At 40.7% G+C, this 15,649-nt stretch overlaps 1 protein-coding gene across 1 annotated transcript in view; it reads left to right on the top strand.

Moving 5' to 3' along the window:
- Nucleotides 1–13,005: 13,005 nt before the first annotated feature.
- The window catches only part of LOC113097702 (betaine--homocysteine S-methyltransferase 1), a 5,231-nt gene continuing 2,587 nt past the window's right edge, over nucleotides 13,006–15,649 (top strand). Inside the window, exons 1-4 of the mRNA XM_026262964.1 lie at nucleotides 13,006–13,227; nucleotides 13,588–13,720; nucleotides 15,352–15,464; nucleotides 15,554–15,649. The exon at nucleotides 15,554–15,649 is cut by the window's right edge and continues 96 nt beyond it. Of these exons, the coding sequence (XP_026118749.1) occupies nucleotides 13,204–13,227; nucleotides 13,588–13,720; nucleotides 15,352–15,464; nucleotides 15,554–15,649 (366 nt within the window). The 5' untranslated portion in view covers nucleotides 13,006–13,203. The remainder of the gene's footprint in view (nucleotides 13,228–13,587; nucleotides 13,721–15,351; nucleotides 15,465–15,553) is intronic.

The following is a 15,649-nucleotide window of genomic DNA, read 5'->3' on the forward strand; positions in this document are numbered from 1 at the left end:
TTCTGAAAGAGATTAATGGTTTTCAGCTCTTTACTCTTTCAGTATTTCTCTTTAAATCACTTGTAGAAGTGACGTCCTGCTGCTTCTCTGACATTACATTCACTGTGTAACTGTCCAAACTCTCCCACAGACCTTAGAATCTGGTGAGGATAGTAAACCCCTAACCATAGAGACATGTACTATGAGTTAATAAATGTGCCTAGTACATAAGAAGTAAAGTCATAACATAATGATATGTCCTAGCAAATCATTAGCTAATGATTAATTAAAGCAGATAACTGTAAGATGAAATGCATAGCTTTGACCCATTGTGGTAATTAATACATTCAATTTGTCATGCTGTCTGGTCTCTGTTTCCCTGGGTGTCCACTAGTGGTCTCACTTCCCCATAGTCACCTCACCGCAGGCACTACACTTCCAACAAAGCCTTGTCCGTTCATCACAGTAATTGCACACCTGTTAATTGCACGCAGGTGTCTTCACTTTCATAGTCATTATCCTGCCCTTATAATCCAGTCTGTTTCCTATTGTCTTTATGGAGTCCTTACATTTCGTCACCTAGTGTCCTCGCATCCTAGTCTTTGAGTTCCTGTTCTTGATCTTGTTTGTTTGTTTGTTTGTTCTGTTTGGATTGATGTTCTGTTACGACCCCGGCTTGTTTGATTCTGACTTGGATTACACTTAATAAACCTACAGTGCACTTGGATCTTCCATCTCCTGTGTTCCCATACGTGACAGAAGGACTCCATCATGCTAAGATCCAACAGTGTGGAATTTCGTATACATTCCCCAGCCACCATAAAGGAGCGGATGGGGAGATTATCTAACCTAACCACTCTCTGTCAAAAGGGGAGTTAGGTGGGGGCCTTGGCGCAAATGTTCTGGACAGTGGCAGGGAGGATGGGGTATAACCCAGGATGGCCGCCGGTCTGGAGTCATGGCACAAGATGGCCACTTGTCCAGCGCCTCTACACGGGATGACAGCCACAGTTGACCCCCCAGAGTCGAGTCAGGTTCCCGTTGACCCTCCAGAGTCAGGTCCAGTCGCCGTTGACCCTCCAGAGTCAGGTCCAGTCGCCGTTGACCCTCCAGAGTCAGGTCCAGTCGCCGTTGACACTAGAGTCAAGTCACTGGTGATCTTCAAGGACCGAGTCAAGTCACCCGTGATTTTCAAGGACAGAGTCAAGTCACCGGTGTTCTTCATGGGAGAATTCAAGTCACCGATGATCTTCATGAGCAGAGTCAAGTCACCATTGATATTCCTGAATCCAGTCTAAACTCTGCGGAACTACCAGAGCCTCTCCACGTCTCAGCCGAACTCTCTCACGTTTGTTCTGTTTGGATTGATGTTCTGTTACGACCCGGGCTTGTTTTATTCTGATTTGGATTACCCTTAATTATCAATCAATCAATCACCTTTATTTATATAGTGCTTTAAACAAAATACATTGCGTCAAAGCACTGAACAACATTCGTTAGGAAAACAGTGTCTCAATAATGCAAAATGATAGTTGAATTCAGTGATGTCATCTCTGTTCAGTTTAAATAGTGTCTGTTTTTATTTGCAATCAAGTCAATGATATCGCTGTAGATGAAGTGACCCCAACTAAGCAAGCCAGAGGCGACAGCGGCAAGGAACCGAAACTCCATCGGTGACAGAATGGAGAAAAGAAACCAGGCTCAGTTGGGGTCAGTTCTCCTCTGACCAGACGAAACCAGTAGTTCAATTCCAGACTGCAGCAAAGTCAGATTGTGCAGAAGAATCATCTGTTTCCTGTGGTCTTGTCCTGGTGCTCCTCTGAGACAAGGTCTTTACAGGGGATCTGTATCTGGGCTCTAGTTGTCCTGGTCTCTGCTGTCTTTCAGGGATGTAGAGGTCCTTTCTAGGTGCTGATCCACCATCTGGTCTGGATACGTACTGGATCCGGGTGACTGCAGTGACCCTCTGATCTGGACACAGACTGGATCTGGTGGCTACGGTGACCTCGGAATAAGAGAGAAACAGACTAATATTAGCGTAGATGCCATTCTTCTAATGATGTAGCAAGTACATCGGGTGTCATGGGAAGTGTTCCCGGTTCCGGTTTACCTAATTAATGCAGCCTAAAAATCCTTTAATAGATTTGGATATTAAAAGCATATTAGTATGTTATGTGTAAGCCAGGTTAAAGAGATGGGTCTTTAATCTAGATTTAAACTGCAGGAGTGTGTCTGCCTCCCGAACAATGTTAGGTAGGTTATTCCAGAGTTTAGGAGCCAAATAGGAAAAGGATCTGCCGCCCGCAGTTGATTTTGATATTCTAGGTATTATCAAATTGCCTGAATTAACCTACACTGCACTTGGATCTTCCGTCTCCTGTGTTCCCATACGTGACAAAATTACACTGTTAGTTAATACTATGTTATTTAGTATATAATACAGGTTGACGCTTCTAATGAATAGCAATTGATATATATTACGTAATCTATTAATCAAGTTGACTCTTGATTAGTTGCTGATGTAGTAATCATTGATGAATTATTAATTTTTTTAAGAACCTGTGCATTAACTCATGGTTATCTGTGTATTAAAAATGAATTAATGCATATTAGTGCAGCAGTATTGTAAAGTGTTCTCATGGTCAATCTAATCATATCTTTGAGCTGTTTTTCCTGAACAAATCTACTCAACTCTACAATGAGACTCCATTGATGTGCTTGGGCTGTTAGATGGACATTTATGTTCTTAGCAGATGTTTAATCATCCAAACTATTTCCTAGAAAGTTCACAAACAGTGTATGTGGTGAATACTAGAATCTGTAGCTCTAATGTGATGTAATGAATAGGAGGAGAATGAAGCTGATGCTGTAAAAGTGCTGGACTGAAGAATGTTAATGAAGATCAAATCTGATGTTCCTGCAGGTTACTGAGTGAAGTGTGGAGCTGATGAGTTTGATTTCTGTTTTCTGTAGAGTTTCCAGTCTCTCTCAGCTCCTCCTGAATCTACAGACGTAAATGATGATCTCTTCAGTTCTCTCTTCTCTTCTGATGCTCTGAGAGAATCTGTCCATCAGCTGAGAGACAAACTGGAGGATTTCTGCAAAGAGGAGCTCGAGAAGATCTCAGACAGAGGTAAAGTCCTGGAGATTCATCTGCTCTCAGAAACCAGTCCATCATCATCTCATATCATGGAGAACATCATATTAGAAATGTGTTAGGAATAGATACAGGATCATGAGGATCACACTGTTCATGTCTGTTGATTTCCACAGTTGCATTTATCAGGATCAGGAACGACTTCCTACAATGTAAGTCAGTAAGAAAACCAGCTGAAAAACTCACCGAGTATGTTCATGTTCTTCCTGTAGAAGGAGAAAGAAGAGTTTTATAACTGGTGATGTAAATGATGATGTTCACAGATATCTGTTCATCTGTACTGAGACACTGATGATACACTGAACATGATGAGATCAAACAGATTCATAATTCCTGATTCTGATGTGTTTTATCTCCATCAGATTCCCATCAGCTCACTCCGGATCTGAACACAGTGAATAAACGCCTCCTTCTGTCTGAGAACAACAGAGTGATCACTAACACTGACACACTCCAGTCGTATACGGATCATCCAGACAGATTTGATGTGTATCCTCAGGTGTTGTGTAGAGAGAGTGTGTGTGGACGCTGTTACTGGGAGCTGGAGTGGAGTGGAGATGTGTATATATCAGTGTCATATAAGAGCATCAGCAGGAAGGGAGGTGTTGAGTGTGGGTTTGGATGGAATGATCAGTCCTGGAGTTTGATCTGCTCTTCCTTCAGATACTCATTCATACACAATAACATAGAGACTGTTCTCCCTGTGAAGTCCATCAGCAGTAGAATAGGAGTGTTTGAATATTTCAGGAGAGTAATGTATGATGATGTTGTCAGGAGAATAGGAGTGTTTGTGGATCACAGAGCAGGAACTCTGTCCTTCTACAGCGTCTCTGACACAATGAGCCTCATCCACACAGTCCAGACCACATTCACTCAGACGCTCTATCCTGGGTTTACTGTTGGTCCTGGATCGTCAGTGAAACTGTGTTGATAAATCAGTGTAGACTGACAAGAGATTCTACCCATAATGCTTTGAGCTGTGTGATGAATCAGTAACAGTGAGACGTTATAGAGTCACTTCATGACATTAATACTGCAGCTGAACTTTTGTCACTGAAATAATGTGTGTAATAAATCCTCAGATAGACAGTAAGATCAGTGTGTGTATGTGTCTGTGTGTGTGTGTGTGTGTCTGTGTGTGTGTGTGTGTGGGTCTCTGTGTGTGTGTGTTTCTGTGCTTTTCTCAACCTCTGTTTGTGTTGAAGGGAATTACTAATTTAGTTGATAATATATATATGATTGTAACGATATTCACACTCCATATACATCGGGAAGAAGGAGGCGGGAACCGGCGCACAATCAAAACATAATTTTAATATTCAAATAAATACAAAACAGCGCGTCAGCCCCTCACGGCGACTGACGCGCACAAATAAAAGCCAAAACATAAAATAATGTCCCAGGCCTGGTCCTCTCTCGTCCTTCACGGTCGTCACTCCAGTTTTATATCCTTCCATCTCCTACGTGGGACTCGATACTGGCGGTGGGGCTCAGGTGTAGCTCATCTTCAATCACTACACCTGGCCTCACTCCTCGTTCCCACGCCTCTCGGCCCCGCCCCACTCGCCACAATGATCCATTATTAATTTTATTGTTAATAATCATGATCAATAATTAATATTTTTATTTTAAAAAACGTTTAATCATATTTTTTAAGTGTTATTTCTGTTCTCTGTCTGATATAATAAAGCTTCTACCCACTTGAATAACAAAATTGATGGTTTTATTCCTCTGTGCAGATCTCCAGAAGACAAATCAAGCTCCTCATTATAGATTCTTCTCTCACCCTTAAATCAGCTGACATACAAATCAGATGAGTCATGAAAGGAATCATATGTTGTCCTGTGTAACCATAAAATCACACTATCGCTTGACAAAAATAAGATTCAGGATAAGAGTCAGCTTTTTATCTAATTCCAATATAATACAGAAGTGAACAAAACTGTTAATAAAGTCAAACGCTAAAAGGTAAGAAGTTTTTCAGAAATGAGGGCATGACACACAATCTATCCATGTTACCAAAAAATACCATATTAATGTCATAAAAGAATAAAAGATGAGAGCACTGTAAAGAAAAAAGTTGCATCAACTTACCTCAAGCGCTTTTTTGAGTAAACTTAACAAACGGGGGCTAAAGTCCACCTACCTTAAAATAATAACTTAATATCACAAGTTGTCACAACATAATAGTCATGTTAACATAAAAAATATCAGAACAAAACATTTTTTGTTTACTGAACACAAGGCCTATTATCTATAAACATACACAATTTTTATTTTATTCAAATAGTCTAAATAAATAAAAGACCATAACACGGGTCAAATAACTTTTTTTATTATTGAAAGTTTGTGTCCAAACACAAGGACATACCAAGTCTTTCATATTAACTTCTTTACTCAATGCATTTTACACTGAACTCAACACATGGTACATAATGCATGTTAAATAATAAAAAATCTAAATTACTACATTGGGTATTTTAACATCAACCTAATCTACTGGGCAAAGTTACGTCCAGTGGACGTCTTTTTATGTCTTTGCAGACTTTGTCCACTGAGGAGACAGAACGTTTTTATGACGTCTCTTTTTTCAATGTTTTTTATGTCTTCTGTACGTCCGATATAGACATTTACAGATCCTCCTTACAAGGTTCTGTGACTTTATTTCTGTCAGACATCTAGAGAAGCTCTTATTGAGAATTAGAAGAGGTTTAAATGTTGATATTTAGTGTTTGGTTTAGTTGGGATCTTGGTCCAGTTATCTCTTGTGTTAGCTTGTCTCTGTTAATTCTTAATAAGAGCTTCTCCATATTCTTCAATAAGTCATTCCCCGAGAGAAAACAGTTCTTCACCAACGGACTGATCTCTTTCAGGAAGGACATGTTTGTCTCTTAATGAATGGACAGAAAAAATGCTTTCCATTGAAGAGTCACACAGGTTTATACAGACACGAGGAAGAGTAAATGGACAGAATGATCATTACTGGATGAACTGTCTCTTTAAGGCTTCATATTTACATATGAGAGAAAGTGTCTGATACACTACAGACAGACTCTAATCTATGGAAGCTTGTTTATGCCATGGATAAAAAGATGATAATAACAATAAAAATTTAATTGTGACTTTTTTTTTATCTCACAATTTGTGCAGTTCTGAGTGACAAAGTCAGAATGGTGAGATACAAACACAGAATCTAAAAAAATTAACTTGAGATGTCACAATTACCCCGTTTAAAACCAACTAGTGAACATCAGACCTGTTGTGATCACTTCCTGTGTCCCTGTGGACAAACAGGAGTCACTTCCTGTTGAATGCAGCACATGTGATCAGGTGTGAGGTCACATGGGCGAGTGATTAACCAGGTCAACTATACTGACCACTCAACACACTGAAGCTGAACCTGACCAGCTCACAGACGTCTGATCTAGTTACTACACGCCCACTTACACAGGAAGAGACATCTGACTGACATGTGCAACAACCAATCACAGATCACGGTTTAATCATGGTGTTTAGAGGAGGGTTTATCTGACAATAACACACGACTCAGAGTGTATGTGTGTGTGTGTGTGTGTGTCTGTGTCTGTGTCTGTGCGTGTGTGTGTGTGTGTGTGTGTGTGTGCGTGTGTGTGTGAGTGAGTGTCCACTTTGTATGTGTTAAATGCAGAGCACGAACCATACTTCGCTGTATGTCACATCACTCACTGCTGATAAAAACAGCACAATAATCCACAGGTTTTGGCTTGTAAACACTGCTTGATCTGTGCAGATTTCTCTCCTGATTCAGACCAGAACACTTTTTCACTGGAGGAAGTGTTATTATGATTATAGACTCTATGTGTTTGAGTTAAAATCATCTTAATGCTGGATGTGTTTCAGGTTTTGTCTTCTCCAGATGTTCACTGATGGACTGGAGTGCTGTGGATTATTGTGATGTTTTTATCAGACTCTCATTCTGACGGCACCCATTCACTGCAGAGCATCCATTGATGAGACACTGATGCAGTGCTACATTTCTCCAAACCTGATAAAGACTGAAAGGCCTGAAGGTGAGCATATTTACAGTAGATTCATTTTTTGAGTGAACTGTTCCTTTAAGAAGAATTCCTGAGCAAAGGAGACACACAAACATTGCAGGTGTCCTGAAATAATCACACAGAACATGATCCATCAGTCTGAAATAACCTCCAGCAGCACAACACACACACACACACACACAGTGAGATATATTCAGAGAGAATATTTTCTAATCCCAACACTAAACATAACCCTCCCAGAACACCTTTTGAATTTTGACATTCTTAATAAATCAGTGTTTAGTGTGTTAATTTGGTCTGTTGAATTACGCTGTGTGTGTGTGTGTGTGTGTGTGTGTGTGTGTATCAGAACCAGTTCAGCAAACACACAATCAAAAACATCTGTAATGCAGTGACGTCATCTGATTGGTCGAGGTGTTATTTGAGGAACCAATCACAGCTCACAGTGTATTTGTGAGTCGGTAGGGTTCAGAGTAACTGGATCCTCCTGCAAGCGTTCTGTGAGCTCTGACCTTTGACCTCCTGGTGTGTTTGACTGATCCCAGACCTGCAGCCCTGACCCGACAGAACCTGGTGACATCATCGCTGAAGCACGAGTGTTAGTTCCCTTCGTAAACATCATTCTACAGCAAGAGAGATGATTAAAAACTCCACTCATTCACTTAAACACTAGATATAAAGACTTCATCTCAGAGCCTGCCTCTTCAATAACAGTCTCTGATTCTCCAACTGCACAATGTTCTTGTTTCGCATGTACTGTAAAAGCACAGTACAGGTAGTTTGTTCTTAGTGTAAAGTAATCATTTACAGCCAAAACTGTTAAAAATGCTTCTAACCTCAATAAATCACTCAAACTGAATCAAACACAAGAAGTGAGACAAACTAACCGCTCATACTCTATATTTCTCTGAATACAGCCAAATAGAACTGAACAGAATAGAACAGGACAGAGCAGTACCTACTAGAATAGAATTAAAACGAGTACAAGAGATAAGAACAGTATAGAACACAATAGAATAGTATAGAATAGAATCTATTAAAATTAAATAGAATTTTATAAAATAGAACAAATGAGAATAATATAGAACAAACTGAATAGATAACAGTATAGAATAGAATGGTACAGATTAGAATATTAAAGAAAAGTATAGAACATAATAGAACATGGTGGAACCTGCTAGAAAGAATAGAAAAGAGTAGATTAGATAAGAACAATGGTAGATAACAGAATAGAATATTATAGAATAGAACTGATTTGCATAATATAGATTAGTATAAATAGAACAAATTAGAGCTATATAGAATAGGCTATAGGCAAATAGATAACAGAATAGAACAGAATAGAATAGTACACAATAAAACAGAATATAATAGATTATAATATCAAAGAAAATATAATACTGAATAGAATAGAATAGAATAGAATAGAATAGAATAGAATAGAATAGAATAGAATATTAAATATCTGAGTCAGTCACTGAAGTTGGCCATGACAAAAATAACTGAAGTCAAAGTTTTGTTGGTCATCTTGAGGGAGAAAACGGAAGAGGAGTTCTGGTGAGAACTGGCTGAGCTGAGGCGTGTGAGAGAGACCTCTGATGATTGGCTGAGAGATGGACTGTTGGTGAGAGCTGATTGGCTGGTCATGTGAGTGGGGCAGAAGGCCAAAACCCCAAAAGCATTAAACCTGGACCAAAATCAGCTAAATAAACACACACACTCAGATCTGACTCTTCTTTATTACTCGGTTGAGTTCACAGAAACATTCTCAGTCAGATCTCATGTTTAAACAGACTCACACAAGCAGAGAAAGTCCTCTGGATCAGGAGCACATGACACACATTAAACGTTCAGCACACTCGTTTCAGACATGATGAATACAGCAGCAGAGACAGATTATGGGATGCAATCAGGTGTGTTTGCTATAGGAGAGGTCAGAGGTCAGAGGTCAACGATCGGCCTTTAACTCCGTGTGACTGCGCAATGTGTGTCTGATCATCTTATCAAAGCTGCTTCAGCACATTCCCATAAGAACATCAGCAAATCCTGCTGAAAGATCTGCACCCATGACACTTCTGTCAGATTTGGCTGATAATAGTACAATCTATGAATTGAATATGATAAATCATGTTCTTTGTCTTTCCTTCCTGTGACTGGTGGCCCAGAGAGAAGTTACAAGAGTTTACCTTGAATTAAATACCATATACAGTTTATTGTGTCACAAAAATACCATAATATTCGATTTAAAGCAGAATGTGGGACTTTTGAATATAATAAAGGCTCTACTTTGAAATGTCTATGCTTTACTAGTTCCAGCTGCTCATTCAAACAGATGAGGGAGATAAATGTGTATCTTATGATAGATTACACTGTAAATGGATTCATGCGTGGTTTTCCCTGATCGAGAACTGCTCTGAAACTAACAGACTGTAGATCACACAGCAGTGATGCATCTGACTTTGCTTACGTTTGTTTCATGAAATCTTCACCTTTTAAAGTTTAATCACATTAGCGTGTATTGCTTTTTTTTCTGGGTTGTAACATTTTACCAGATTTCAGACTTATTCACTTTTATTTTTAAATAAAATATTTCACTAGATTTGATCAAATTAGTGTGCACCCGTGATTTTTCTAGAATCTAGAGTATCTTCTGCTAGTGAATTATCCTAGTTTATAATAGTATTTTTTTCATAGATTACAAATGTAACATTGTTTAAAAAAAAAACTGCGCTGGTATTGGATTGGATCGGTATCTGCAGATACTCTGAATTTTCAGTATCGGATCGGATCGGTTCTGAAAAAATGGTATCGTTGCCCCTTTCACACTGTGATTCCGGCAAATACACGGGTAAAGTGTTCCAGCAATTGTTCCCAGGTCGCTAGATTTGGCACTTTCACACTGCCAGTGATGACCCGGTATATGTGCGTGCTTTCACACACAATACGTGAAGATCCCGTAACGACATGTGACATCAGGGCGTGACGTGTAATGTACGAGTCAAAAACGCTAGGCACGTTATACTTTCACTGAAGCAAGCGAACGATCTCGGCGTTAGCGCGGAAAGTGAGGAACTAACTGATCTCTGTTTTTTTAGTCGGGAATGTTGATCTTCCTTCAAAACAGCCAGTAAAAGAGTCGCGCGATAACGCGCGTCATCACTTCGACACGGCATTAGATCTGGCTTTTGTTCACACAGCGCTCGTCCCGGGTCGAACCCGGCAATGATACTAGGTCTTGACCCGGGACGTGTTTACTTTCCCACAGAGGGCAACCCGGCAGGGTCATGAGGTGTGTTCTAAGATGTGGGTGTGGTCTATGATTTGAGGGCATGGGCTAACACATGGGTGTGGTCTAGTGTGTGGGGGTGTGGCCTAACAAACATGTGGTCTATAATGTGGGGGTTTGGAATGTCATGTAGATCTGGTCTTGCATATGTGGGTGTGGCCTAACAAACAGATGTGAGGTGCGTTTGACTTCATGCAGCACCATGCAGACCAATCGCAATCTGACTTGAAGCAGTGCATGCCAGCTAGAAATTTTGTTTGACTAGAACCAGAACCAAGGCCACGTCACTGTCACACACCTCGTGATCTAAAATGTGTGGAGTGGTTTAACACATGGGTGTAGTCTAGTGTGTGTGGCCTAACCAATGGGTGTGGTCTTTCATGTGGGGGTGTGGCATGTCATGTAGGTGCGGTCTATCACATGTGGGTGTGGCCTAATAAACCGGTGTGGTCTATAATGTGAGGGTGTGGTCTGCCATGTGGGTGTGGCCGAACCTGTGGCATTGACGATGCGATTGCCTCGGATGGTTCTGTGAGCGGTTTGCGTGAGACCTGTGACCGGAGCAGGATAATAAGATCTGAGCACCGTACATTCACACTCCTGCTGGGAATACAGGTCGATGTGACCGTCACCCGGACTATAGAGACCCACCAACACCTGACACACAGACACAAGCAGCTTCCGCATCCACACACAGAGGTCCTGCTGTCCTCACCCAGATTAACATTCCAAATTTATGAATTTGTGCCAAATGAGGGATAAAAACATGCTTTAAATAAATGTATGCTCTGCTTTATAGTAAATGTTGTTTGCAATGAATGCTGCTGTAATTTATGTTTGTTATATGCTCATCTGTGTCCCTGCAGCACAGAAGCAGTCATCAGTGTCACAGATGTATATCTGTAGAAATAGACAACAATACATTGTATGAGTCACAATTATACATTTCTCTATTATGACAAAATTCATTAAGTTATGAAGTAAAGATCATGCTCAATGGAGATATTTTGTAAATTTCCTACCGTAGAGCTTTCAGATGATGTATAAGTCTCAATTGAAATAAACTGACCATTATGACTGGTTTTGTGGTCCATGGTCACATATTTTCATTCCTGTTTTGTTCTGTATACTGTTGCATGTTGAGGATTTGTTGTGGAGTGACAGAAACAAAAATACATGTTTATAGTGTTTATATTTGTAAACGTTGCATTTTAGATACTAACACTTTTTACTGATGCTTTTCAAGAAGAAAAAAGCGGGATAAGGGAAAAAAGATAATAATTCAGCAGTAAAATATTATAAAATCATCATATAAATGCAGTATGTGTGTCAGTCTTGACGTGATCCTCGGGCGTGTGAAGGTGTTGTATGTCGTTCATGTGGAGCAGAGGGAAGAGCTGCTGGATCATCTCAGCGCTGATGAGGAACTGTGGCGCCAGGTGCCAGTGTGTTCTGCTCGTCTGATATATGAGCTCGTCCACTCGGACCGGAGTGGACACCAGTCTGATGCTGCTGGACTGATGGAAGCCCACGGCCTGCGACACAAACACACCACAGTCCCCATTAACACACCACACAACACACTCGATACAGCTGTTAACCCCTCACAGAGCTGCAGCAGTTCATTACAGTGAAATCCTGATATCAGATTTATTATGTCCTCATCTGTATACCTCATATTTCCATAAACAAGTCTCATATGTGACAAGTCTATCAGATATAGCTCATCTTTCCTCAGATTTCTCACCGCTCATCAGTCATGAAGCTCCGTGCAGGGACGTGTTTAATATTCACGATATTGTGTGCTGTGAGAGCGAATGGAGCTTCTTGAGGTTCGTCTGGAGTAGCACACACACGCACGAGCAGCGCGCCCCCGCTCGCCTCAAACACGCGGAGAGTATACGAGGGATTTATGATTCATCAGCATTAATTCAACACAGTCTACACGAGAAACACTGAACACGGATGAAAACAGAAGGACAAACAAAACATTCAGTTTCAGTACTTTTTCCTACACACTCAGCATCTGTTATATCTGCAGTGTTGACATGCAATATTATATCTGATAAACACAGAGTGAATGAACAATCTGCAGCACAAACAAAGATTGCAGCACCCTGTGTGTGTGTGTGTGTGTGTGTGTGTGTGCACTCAGCAGCGATAATCCGCTCAGACATGATCAATAATCAATAACTCGTCTAGAATCAGTCTGTGTGTAAAACATCTGCAGCAGCAACTTTTACAAAAGAACAAAAACACTCTCAGATTCATGACTGATGTGTTGGCCAGGTTTCCTTCAACAGAGGAACAGACTCGTGACGCCTAGATAACGGGTTTGTTTTTGTTGTTAGTATAGAATAACTGGTACAGTATGTAGCATTAATCTCTATTAGTAGAGCAAGAGCTCAGGCCCAAACCTCTTTATTTCTCTCTGAATGATTTATCGAGCATCACTCTGATGATACTGGTGTTCTGCGAAATGAGATCAGCTGAAAGATAAACATTAACCAGTGACTTTGTGAACTACAGTTTAAGTTACAGGGGGCCGATCTCACACACACACACACACACACACACACACACACACTCTCTCTCTCTCTCTCTCTCTCTCTCACACACACACACACACACATACACACCCCTCCAGCTCTGCTCTTTATAAGCGCTCTTCTCTCGAGGATCTCTCTCCAGTCTCTCTCAGCTCTCCTGAAGATCTTCATCTGTTTCTGAATCTCCTGCTAAACATGGCACCAGTCGGATCAAAGAGGGTGAGTTTCTGATCCAGACACAGCCAGCTTTTGTTTTTACACGCATGAGATCCTGCTGCAGGATTATACTTCTTTCAGCTGTTTATATATAAATTGTCTCGAACACATGAACAGAAACACTGAAGCTCATGTTAAAGTGTGTGTGGAAACGCGCCTGGAGAGCGCGCTCGGACCCTGAGCCACACGATCACGCGTCTCTGCGCTGAAGTGTTTTCAGCTGTAGTCGCGCAGTGCTAAGTGTGTGTGTGTGTGTGTGTGTGTGCGGTGTGCGGTGTGCGGTGTGTGTGTGTGCGTGTGTCTGTGTGTGTGTGCGTGTGCGGTGTGTGTGTGTGTGTGTGTGTGTGTGTGTGTGTGTGTTAGGGTGTCCTGGAGCGCCTGGGCTCCGGTGAGGTGGTGATTGGAGACGGAGGGTTCGTGTTCGCTCTGGAGAAGAGAGGATATGTGAAGGCCGGGCCCTGGACCCCAGAAGCCGCAGCGGAGCACCCCGAGGCCGGTGAGAGACGGGGCCAGAAAAGTCCTTCAAAGTTCTGAAAAAATCTCTTCCAGTTACATTAATATAACATCCGTTCCAAGTTCATCTGGGCCCGTGTTCACAAAACATGTTCAGGCTAAATTGCTCATAACTCACAGATTTAGAAGAAAATCTTACATAGGCTATAGTGGACGTGTCAGTCCTAAAAGTAGAGTCCTAAATGTTTGTTCTGAGTATTTCACAAGCGTTTCAGCTCCTAAATCTGTGAAAGGTTAGGAGCACAAACACCAAACCACAAACTATCCAAACTATTCTGCCTCCAAACAAACATTTAGAATCATTTGACTATAATGAGACTTTAAAAAGATATCAGCTTCTGTTTTAAAGATTATCCCAACTCCAGGTTTTCCTTTGATTATAGATTGTATTATATATAGATCACATATATATAGACTTTATTAACCTGTTAGAAAGGCAAGAAGTCTTCTGTGTTTGCTTGTCTTACTATGAGCCAGGATTATTCTACTGTTAATTAAAAGGCTGTTTATATGCATATTCACTAATTGTTTCTGAGAAGCACACATGTAAGAGGCTGAACACATACTTGTTTAATTACTGACACTTAGCCTGCATTTTAAAACCTTTATTTAAATGTGGCAACATTTTTATTTTTAACCTTTGTTTGAGTATGGTAACATGAAACTGCACTCTACAATATTTCTATGAATAAATCTCTGACAGAGAGTATCAGCCAATCACTGTGTGTGTCGTTAGGAAGCGTGATGACATCACCCATAGCAACCAGCTCAGCCCCGCCCCCTGTTCATTCAACATTTGTATAAAGAAGAAACATATTTTCTTCAGAGAAGATTCAGAAACAATGTTTGCATGATTTAATGGGGACATTTACCTGTTCTTAGAGAATATTTTTCTTGCCGGGATTCAGAGATTTATTTGTTTATCTGCTTTTGTAATGATACAGTACAGTTAATTATTACATTTATTTCTTGATTAATGATTAATAACATCTTGTATTCAAGTTGTCTTGAGGGTCATGTTTAATATGCTTTGATTCGACAGAAAACAAACACATTATCACCGTGTTTTTAGAAGTAAAATATTTTATAAATCAGTGTAAATTAAATATGAACAAACCCTCAGAATATAGAGAGGGATAAACCGTGAAGTCTGGTGTGTGTAAGATAAGGACTGGAATTTGAAAAGAGGACATTATGGAAGCAAAATAGATTTCCAAACTGACCGGTGCATGAAAAAGCAAAGATGTTTTGCATTAACTTTATTTTGCTAAACCTGTCCCTGCAGCACAGAAGCAGTCATCAGTGTCACAGACGTATATCTGTAGAAATAAACAACAATACACTGTATGAGTCACAATCATACATTTCTCTTTTATGACAAAAATCATCAGGATATTAAGTAAAGATCATGTTCATGAAGATATTTTGTTAATTTCCTACTGTAAATATATCAGAACTGCTCTAGGGTCAGATACTGTATTGCTTGTTTGTACTTGAATGTCTTAAAACGGTTAGATTATTGGTTCTTGTCTGAGTGTTTCTTGGGCTCTCTGGTTGTATTTATTTTGTAAGAAGGCGCTGTGTGTAAGCGACGCATGTGTCTCTCTCCGTCAGTGCGACAGCTGCACAGGGAATTCCTGCGCGCCGGGTCAAATGTCATGCAGACGTTCACTTTCTACGCCAGCGACGACAAACTGGAGAACAGAGGGAACAAGCTGACTTTCACTGTGAGTCTCTCTCTTTCACACACACCGCTCACACAGACCCTAACCCCGATCACACCGCTCTGATGGAGGTGTTTGCTGACCGTCCGCAGGGCCAGCAGATCAACGAGGCCGCCTGTGATCTGGCCAGAGAAGTAGCCAATGAGGGCGATGCTCTGGTGGCGGGCGGAGTCTCTCAGACACCCTCC

This window comes from Carassius auratus, unplaced genomic scaffold (genome assembly GCF_003368295.1).
Source record: "Carassius auratus strain Wakin unplaced genomic scaffold, ASM336829v1 scaf_tig00216378, whole genome shotgun sequence".
In the NCBI taxonomy this organism is placed as follows: Eukaryota; Metazoa; Chordata; class Actinopteri; order Cypriniformes; family Cyprinidae; genus Carassius; species Carassius auratus.